This window comes from Oncorhynchus masou, chromosome 24, assembly GCF_036934945.1.
Source record: "Oncorhynchus masou masou isolate Uvic2021 chromosome 24, UVic_Omas_1.1, whole genome shotgun sequence".
In the NCBI taxonomy this organism is placed as follows: domain Eukaryota; kingdom Metazoa; phylum Chordata; class Actinopteri; order Salmoniformes; family Salmonidae; genus Oncorhynchus; species Oncorhynchus masou.
Window position 1 is genome coordinate 59,831,800 of NC_088235.1, and position 9,940 is coordinate 59,841,739.

The 9,940-nt window shown below is 42.9% G+C and overlaps 1 protein-coding gene across 4 annotated transcripts in view; it reads right to left on the reverse strand.

Moving 5' to 3' along the window:
- LOC135512413 (KH domain-containing RNA-binding protein QKI-like) overlaps positions 1–3,961 on the reverse strand; it is a 110,690-nt gene extending 106,729 nt beyond the window's left edge. For all 4 annotated transcript variants that reach the window (XM_064934428.1, XM_064934426.1, XM_064934427.1 and 1 more), the window contains exon 1: positions 3,760–3,961. In XM_064934428.1, the coding sequence (XP_064790500.1) occupies positions 3,760–3,901 (142 nt within the window). In that variant the 5' untranslated portion in view covers positions 3,902–3,961. The remainder of the gene's footprint in view (positions 1–3,759) is intronic.
- Between the last annotated feature and the right edge of the window lie 5,979 nt (positions 3,962–9,940).

A 9,940-nucleotide genomic window follows, 5' to 3' on the forward strand; every position in this document is an offset into this window, starting at 1 on the left:
CGCAGACCACAGCAGGTCACAACAGAGGGGAGAAGAAAACGCCGACTTGGTACGTCACGTATGATCAACGTTGCGGCCAAGCACAAGCTGTAGATGATATTTTATACGCCAGCCCTCTCCGACCCCCCCTCTGGAAAGCAGAATAACGCTGAGGTCTGCAAAATCCAGTGATTTAGCGTCGCTCGGCTGATACCAGCAATGGAAAAGCACAGCTACAGACTGGCGCTATGAGGATATTGTATACTAGGTGAACTCACCCTGCCTATAACAAATCCGATTGTACACATTACCGCAGATGCATACGTGTAGCCAGATCACACAAGCAGTAATCCATCCCATTCTATTACAGTAACACTGCCCACTGGGCGCACACTGGTCGAATCAACGTTGGCTCCGTGCCTTTTCAATGGCATTACGTTGAAACCAACGTGTAATAGACGTTGAATTGACGTCTGTGCCCAGTGGTTGGCGTCACTCACTAATCCAGTCCGCATACAGTGAACGCACGTGGAACATAAGCGAAATCAATTGACGATTGGAATTATTATTGCTTACAAAAGGCCCTGCTGATCAAATAAAACACACACATGCACCGGCACGCACGCGGGCACACACAGCTAAGGGGAATGGTGTGTGTGTGTGTGTGTGTGTGTGTGTGTGTGTGTGGCGGGGGGGGTGCTGAGTCAACTACACCTCAGCTACATGTCATTTGTGGTATTATTGGAGGTCAGAACTGAGTGTGCTCGTGGAAGTGAAACTAGGGTCTCAATCCACCCCACCGTCTATCTGGCCAAAGGGTGCGTTCACTGACTCACAGATCTCTCTCTGTCTGTCTGCACATCACATCCCAGCATTTAGACCTGGTTTATCAGCCACATACAGAACAGACTAACAGGAAGACACAAACTGACAGCAACGCTCACAAATGTATACTTGCGAATCCACTTGGACACACACACTCAAGTGCAGGCACACACACACTGAAAATGATCTGATTTGCGTGATGTGTACTATTCGACTGAGAGATGAAGAGTTTCTGTAAATCCAATTAGTGCTGAGACCATAGGCTTGCTTTTCTCAGTTCTAATAGTACTGCCTAGTATTGAGCACAGCCATGCAGTGAAAGGGGAAGTGAAGGAGAGAGTTCTTCAGAATAGTGTACAGTGCATCGGAACTCTAATGTACTACGGGGGGTTTACATGTGCCATATTGTACTTCTTAAGCAGCTGTACTATCACACAATAACAATATTGTATGGGTCACTGTGTGTGTGTGTGTGTGTGTGTGTGTATCCTACGGTCCCTGGGAATGTATTCCCGTTAGGCCTACGTTTCTCTTTCTTGTGCGTCCTGTGGAATGAATACAGAAATCTTTCCAGATGAGCGGGAGTGCTGTGCGAAGCGGAGGGATCGGCTTGCCTCACACACAGCTGCATTCCAGCACCACCCAAACCCTCCGCTCCTCAACCGCCCCTCACTCACACCAGCATGGCCTGCAGCTCCATCAGGCACCGATGCTTCAGACCGAAACCAACGCGAAAAGCAGGAACTCGTGAGCGAGAGCGTCCGTGATTAACCTTGGCCCACTAGACAAGTTAGACCCCTTCGAGAACACGTGGGCGGAGACCAGCTCTCGTCTGAGCTGAGAATCAAATGGTTAAGGATGATGATTTGTGAACATATGACATGACAGATTGACAATAATATGCGGGGACATCCACTTTGGCTAAGTTGGGTGTGTTTCTCCTTCGCGGCCTAGCCCTGAATCAGCTGCAGTCTAACATTGCCTTCCACTGACCACATGACAAAAAGCAAAACTCTATAGAAGCACTTGTTTTGCACACACATGGTAAATTAGATTTGACGTGGGCGGTTAGACGTTGTTAAAGGTGTGTTAGAAACCTTACCTCTCACTAAAAATATCAATATTTCCTTCACCTGACAAGATGAGAGAAACACCTGGGTAATGTTCAGAACGAAAACAAATTGGGAACGTTGCAGATAGGAATACCTCAAATAGAGCAGATTCCTTATTCCACATGTCAGAGATTCATGACTGTTCTGAAGAGCATATTTCTGTCTGAATGTTCTAAAACGCAGTGTCCTGCTGAACGCGCCCCTGAAATAGGAGGCGGAGGTATAGGTCTACGGCAGGGGTCCCGTGACAGTTTTGTTTTGGTCAAAAAATACTGGTGAAAAATGATAGAATTCAGCTAAAAATGTGTATAATTTATGAAAATCTGTTCCCAAATATTCCCGCAAAAAAAAAAAAAAGACGTGATCGTTTCTCAATGTAATCAAGGTGTCACAATATTTTGGGGGGCTTAGTTGTGGTCAATTAATAATAATAACTATTATTTTCTGGCTCCCCGACCATTCGCTCTGATGGAAATTGGCCCGTGGCTGAATATAGTTGACTACCCCTGGTCTAGGGATTGCACAATTCTACCTGTGGACATTACACAGTCAATTGTCACATTCCCCACAACCAATATTGTAGGATACAACCTAAATAAACTAATTCACTGGCATCTCATGCACGCTAAGAAAATCTCTTGAACTCACCAAAATATTTCTGAAATTGCTAGCATATAGCCCTATGTAGGCAACGCAAGGCAGGCTGCCATAGTGAGTGCGTATGCAATGCCTTGGGATGAATAGAAAATCATTCAATTCTAATCTCAAAAAGAGGCTCATCACTTCAAATAAAACCTCACAGGGTCTAATGAGGCATTCAAAAGTGTGATTATATATGAAATAGTTTATTAGGCCTAAATAATTTAAAAAATGAAAGGTAGCAGAATGTTGAGGGTAAAATGGTACCCAAAGAGGTGGGCGATAAAATAAGATGAAGACTAAACCCGGTGGGAGCCCCCTGGCGCCTCATCCACCAAATTCCCAACAGTCTCTCTAGCACTCCAACTCACACACATTATTGCCTATCTATGTCAACTAGAATATACATTATTGAATGACACAAAATAAATAAACACGAAATGTAGACTAATAGCATGCGTTATTGTTTCACTAATATTCTCAGGGGGAAATAGTTTTTTTTAAACACGGATTGGAGTGAGAAATGTTTCACTCTTCATTGCGCTGTAAGGATAACGGTGCAATTGGTTACAATATTGGCTGTGTAGGTAGGGACAACGTATTAAACATTCATTTAAAAAACAAAGTCTTAATAGTAGACAAATGTTAGACTTTTCCCTCCACCTCATGCATTGTGTATTACCTTGAAATAGAGTCCAAAAGCGATGTCTAGTTTAGGTTAACTCTAAAAGAACTATATGAAGAATACGTGAATCACCAAACAGATTGTAATCTTTCTTTCTATTTAGGTAGGCTAGGGTTTCACCTTTTAATCAAATGTTTTATGTCAACACGAGTGGGATTAAAGCACGCAAGAATAGTGAAACGCCTGAAGGTTGGGAGGCTTGCATAAAACGAATGCAAACCAGGGTATTGGGAACTATTCAGAACTGTAGACTAGCCTACTGTTGTGTCTGCATTGATATAATGCTTTTTCCAATGATGACAGCACATTCACGTCTCTGTAAAATACATTGCTTATGATTTCAGTCCACAGAGGCAAAAAATGTCGACCTATGTAAAAAGGAAGGGAGACAGCACGTTCACTATGAGAGAATACGTACGTGGGATCCATGCACACATACTGTGACATAAGCTACCACACATGTAATGTTACCTTAATTTAGGGTGCTTGTCTATTCACACACATTGATCCCAAATTTACCTTCATCAAGCAGCCGTTCGAGGTGGTTAAAAATTCCGCAGAAGTTGGGTAGGCTGCTCATCAGTTTCTTATCATTCATGAGCTGCATGAGATAGTCTGGGGTAGGCTTCGGTTTCTCCTTCGTTTCCATTTCCCCAACCATATTCCCAAAAATTAACAAAAATCAGCCCCAAACAGAACCAAGGATGGTACAATATATATATATATATATATATACTGTATTTTGCTGGTAGGCTAAATGCGGTGAGCTGTTCTGTCTCCTGGTGTTGCGTTCAATTTCTTTACGCACTGCACTGCAATTCAACTCTGTCTGGTTGTATGCTTTTCTGAGGACAGGTGATAAAATAAAGGAAAAAGTAAACGAAAGGAAAAATAAAACAAAAATATTAAACGGCGGAGAGGTAGTTTTTTTTTTTTTTAGTTGCCCTTATAGAAGTTATCGGAATGAATAACTACTCCCGCTGTGTCCACTGCGCTTGATTTATCTTTTAAAACGACGTGTCTTCTGCTTTCTCCTACCGAGGTTCTTGAGGCTGTGAAATTGTCCCTTTCCCCGAGTTCCCCAGAGCTTTCTGCGTGTTGTTATTTGTGTCTGCACACTGAAAACGTCTGTCCCTCCTGTCTCTACTCTCGATAACAGAGCTTTTTCAATGAAGCTGGCATTCGGTCTCATGTAACCGTGTGGCTGTGCTTCGCCTGGGCTCGCTAGCCCGTCACATGACCACACTTCACAGCCGAGTTTCCCAGCGGAGAGCTGAGGCGCGCGCTCCGCCGGGACCGAGGGTGGAAGGACAAATGCGTGTGCACATATTTACACAAAGCTAAACTAATTTCCTGCAACTCTACACATTTTACCATGAGGCTGAGAGAAAAATTACACATTTTCAAGCAAAATAAAGCTTAAATATAGGTGCGTTGACTGTGATAAAAGCACTGGATTATGACCTGTCTTGTTTTCTAGATGAATAAATGAAATAGGCAATGGTATGGTGCATATAGCCATGGAAGCACAGTGACATACAGTATGCCTTAATGCAGTCATATTCGTGGGTTATTGGGGGTGTGGTTTTTAGTTCGTGTTTTTGGCAACCCATCCTGTGAGAGTGAATGTCATTCCTGTTCATCTGTTCTGTTATATTTAATCAAGTCTGACTAACTAACTGCTCGCTATGAATTCTATCTGATGGTGTTTAGGTAAAAAGACAAATAATATCTCAATATGATTGGGTGGGCTTGGTTTCCCAGTGGGTGGGCCTGGGCCCACTCTGACTGGGCCCAGACCATCCCGTGCCCAGGGGTGTCATGCAAACCAAAAATCTGAAGGGGGGCACGAAGTATATGAGGATGGCCGGGAGGTGGCCCGAAGAGGGGGGGACCCTCTGTCTGTAAGTTGAAGAATTGAAACAGCCTTTTCCTGCAATCGAGAGCCATAATCATTATGCTTAGTTCTATGTAAAAAATATATGTTTATTTTTCTGAATATTTAAGCATACCTCTGGAGCTGTCTGTATCCTCCTGACTGGTGTTTTTAATAAACAAAATATGCTTCTCTGCATCTCCGCTAAAATTGAAAAAGGCTTCTAAAGTTTGTAGTTTCCACTTTAAAATTTCAGACTTGATTTGCCCGTGCGAAAAAACGATCAAACCCTACAAAAATTCTCATTAATTATAATGCTGCAGTTAAAAACAACAACAACATTTGCTGCAGTTTTTCTTCTGCTGTAGCAAACTGGCTCAAATTAGTATGCTACATCTGTAGTAATTTCTTGATAAAAAATTCCTACCTGGACTATCTCCATTGACCTTTTTGCACAATTTGTTTGGACTCATCACATACACTGCTGCTACTGTTTATTATCTGTCACTTTATTTCTAGTTCTATGTACATACTGTACACTATCTACTTCAATTACCTCGTACCCCTCTCTGCACATTGACTCGGTAATGGTACCCCATGGACAGGGCCTTCGGAAAGTATTCAGACCCATTGACTTTTTTCACATTTTGTTTCGTTACAGCCTTATTCTAAAATGGATTAAACAAATAGAAATCCTCAACAATCTACACAAAGTACCCCATAATGACAAAAGGAAAAGAGGTTTTTGGAAATGTTTGCACATGTATTAAAAATGAAAAACAGAAATACCTTATTTACATAAGTATTCAGACCCTTTGCTATGAGACTCAAAATTGAGCTCAAGTGCATCCTGTTTCCATTGATCATCCTTGAGATGTTTCTACAACTTGATTGGAGTCCACCTGTGGTAAATTCAATTGATTGGACATGATTTGGAAAGGCACAGACATGTCTATATAAGGTCCCACAGTTGACAGTGCATGCCAGAGCAAAAACCAAGCCATGAGATTGAAGGAACTGTAAGTAAAGCTCCGAGGATTGTGTCGAGGCACAGATCTGGAGAAGGGCACCAAAGAATGTCTGCAGCATTGAAGGTCCCCAAGAACAAAGTGGCCTCCATCATTCTTAAATGGAAGAAGTTTGGAACCACCAAGACTCTTCCTAGAGCTGGCCGCCTGGTCAAATTGAGCAATTGGGTAAGAAGGACCTTGGTCAGGGAGGTGACCAAGAACCCAATGGTCACTCTGACAGAGCTCCAGAGTTCCTATGTGGAGATGGGAGAACTTTCCAGAAGGACAACCATCTCTCCAACACTACCAATCAGGCCTTTAAGGTAGAGTGGCCAGACGGAAGACACTCCTCGGTAAAAGGCACATGACAGCCCGTTTGGAGTTTTCCAAAAGGCACCTAAAGACTCAGACCATGAGAAACAAGATTCTCTGGTCTGATCAAACCACGATTGAACTCTTGGTCTGAATGCCAAGCGTCATGTCTGGAGGAAACCTCAAACCATCGGTGAAGCATGGTGGTGTCAGCATCATGCAGTGGGGACTGGGAGACTTGTCAGGATAGAGGAAAAGACGAACCGAGCAAAGTACAAGGAGATCCTTAAAAAAACCTGCTCCAGAGTGCTCAGGACCTCAGACTGGGGCGAAGGTTCACCTTCCAACAGGACATCGACCCTAAGCACACAGCTAAGACAATGCAGGAGTGGCTTCGGGACAAGTCTCTGAATGTCCTTGAGTGGCCCAGCCAGAGCCCGGACTTGAACCCAATCGAACATCTCTGGAGAGACCTGAAAATAGCTGTGCAGCAAAGCTCCCCATCCAACCTGACATAGATTTAGAGGATCTGCAGAGAAGAATGGTAGAAACCCTGGAAGACTCAATGCTGTAATCACTGCCAAAGGTGCTTCAACAAAGTACTGAGTAAAGTGTCTGAATACTTACATAAATTTGATGTTACATATTTTTTAATGTTTATATATGACCAAAAATTAAAAAAATAAACAGCTATTGCTTTGTCATTATGGGGCATTGCATGTAGATTGATGAGGAACATTTTATTTGAATAACATTTAGAATAAGGCTGTAATGTAACAAAATGTGTAAAAAAATCAATAGGTCTGCATATTTTGCCGAAGGCACTGTACTTATATTCACACGACATGACCAAAAGTATGTCACCTGCTCAACGAACATCTCATTTCCAAAATCATGGGCATTAATATGGAGTTGGTACCCCTTTGCTGCTATAACAGCCTACCTTCTTCTGGGAAGGCTTTCCACTAAATGTTGGAAAATTGCTGCAGGTACTTGCTTCCATTCAGCCACAAGAGCATTAGTGTTGGGCGATTAGGCCTGGCTCGCAATTGGCATTCCAATTCATCCCAAAGGTGTGCAATGGGGTTAAGGTCAGGGCTCTGTGCAGGCCAGTCAAACCATTTCTGTATGGACATCACTTGGTGCATGGGGCATTGTCACGCTAAAACAGGAACATTGAAGCACAAAATTGTTAAGAATGTCATTGTAAGCTATAAGATTTCCCTTCACTGGAACTAAGGGGCCTAGCCCAAACCACGAAGAACAGCACCAAACCATTAATCTTCCTCCACCAAACTTTACAGTTGGCACTATGCATTGGGGCAGGTAGCGTTCTCCTGGCATCCGCCAAACCCAGATTCGTCCGTTGGAATGCCAGATGGTGAAGCCTGATTCATCATTCCAGAGAACGAGTTTCCACTGCTCCAGAGTCCAATGGCGTTGAGCTTTACAACACTCCAACTGACACTGGGCATTGCGCATGGTGGTCTTAGCCTTGTGTGTGGCTGCTTAGCCATGGAACAGTTCTTGTGCTGACGTTACTTCCAGAGGCAGCTTGGAACTCGTTAGTGAGTGTTACAACCGAGGACAGACGATTTTCATGGGCTACGCACTTCAGCACTCGGGGGTCCCATTCTGTGAGATTGTGTGTCCTACCACTTCGTGGCAGAGCTGTTGTTACTCCTAGAAGTTTACACTTCACAATAACAGCACTTACAGTTGACCAGGACACCTCGAGCAGCGCAGAAATTTGACGAACTGACTTGTTGGAAAGGCGGCATGCTCCGGTGCCTCATTGAAAGTCATTGAGCTCTTCAGTAAGGCCATTCTACTGCCAATGTTTGTCTATTGAGATTGCATTCCTGTGTGCTTGATTGTATACACCTGTCAGAAATGGGTGTGGCTGAAATAGTTGAATACACTAATTTGAAGGGGTATCCACATACTTTTGATAATAATTATCTATGGCCCCCTCCCGTGCTACAGAAGGGATTCGGAACGTTTCAGCTGACTCTTTGCCCTGAACCTGAAGAAAGTACCTGAAGAAACTGCAACAACAGGAATGTCTCTTTTTGTGATAACGTTTATTTGCTGTGGGAGCAACCAGCACTTTTTAAAAGAGACGGGATTCACCACAACCACAGGGGTTCCAAGATTATTTCCAGCAACATCGCAAACTGTTTTAGAGAATGACGGACAGGGTCTGGTAGTGCTCCAGTTCTCCCTGTTAGAATAAGCAACAGAGGACTCCTTTAGAAATGGGACTATGGTTATTGTGAATAGCCTAATTTATGCTCCTTTAACTCCGGCTTCTACAGTGAGTTTATACAAACCGTTATATCCTACCATTCTGATAGTCTCAAATCTGTCAGAAAACGTTGTTGTAACGTTAATAATTTGGCTGTTATTCCATTGGTTACCTCGAGGCAGATACCCCAGGGGCGGAGTGGCCCACATATTGAATACGGCGCTTTTAAATGTTTGAGCAATCACAATTAAAACCATTCTCGTGATGGATTTCTTTCCTGAGCGCAAAGTTGATTGTATGTTTCTCACTGAATCATGGCTGTCATCAGACTGCAGTGTCGCTCTTATTGAAGCCTCCCCCTGGACTACAACTTTTCATGCTCTATCAGAAAAGGGAAAGGGGTGGGGGGGACAGCCTATTTTTACTAATGCTCTCAGCTGTAAGGATATTTCTTTTGGCAACTTTGGGTCTTTTGAGCATCATGCTGTACTGTTTAAATGTCAGCCACCAGTGCTGGTCATAACCCTGTATAGGCCACCAAAGCACAGCCCCACCTTCTTTACTGATTCATCTGAACTATTGTCTATTGTCGTTAAGAACTATGCTAAAATCATTGTGTTGGGTGATTTTAATATCCATGTTGACAAAGAAACTGACCCCAAGGACATTGAACTTATCAATCTTTTGAGCAATATGGATTTTATCCAACATGTTAGTTACAGGACCCACCCATAATTGAGGCCATACTCCTGGACCTGGTTATTACCAAGGGGCTTTCTATTGACATATCCTCTATTGTTGATGTTGCTTTATCTGATAACCACTGTGTTTTTGTTTTACCTTGTTGCCCATATCGCAGGGTAATACTGAACACATTAAGAAACCTTATCTTACCTCTGAAGTTGCTAAAGATTTTAATTTAGTGTATGAACAATACCCCCCTCCCACCTATTCTGCCTTCCTCTTGTGATGATTTAGTTGATAACTTACATAGCAAATTAAGGGCAACAATTGATGCCATAGCTCCAGTAAAGTTGAAAAAGGCCACATCCAAATGGAGGAAACTAATCCATTAAAGAGAAATTGCAGAAAGGCAGAGTGGAAGTGGAGAAAGTCAAAGTTGCAGGTCCATTACGATATTCTGAGAGAGCTCTTGTCATATATAACAAGGCAATTAGAAATGCCAGAAATACTCATTTTTCTAACTTGATCACTATAAATCAGAATAAATTGAGAGTGCTCTTCTCAACCATT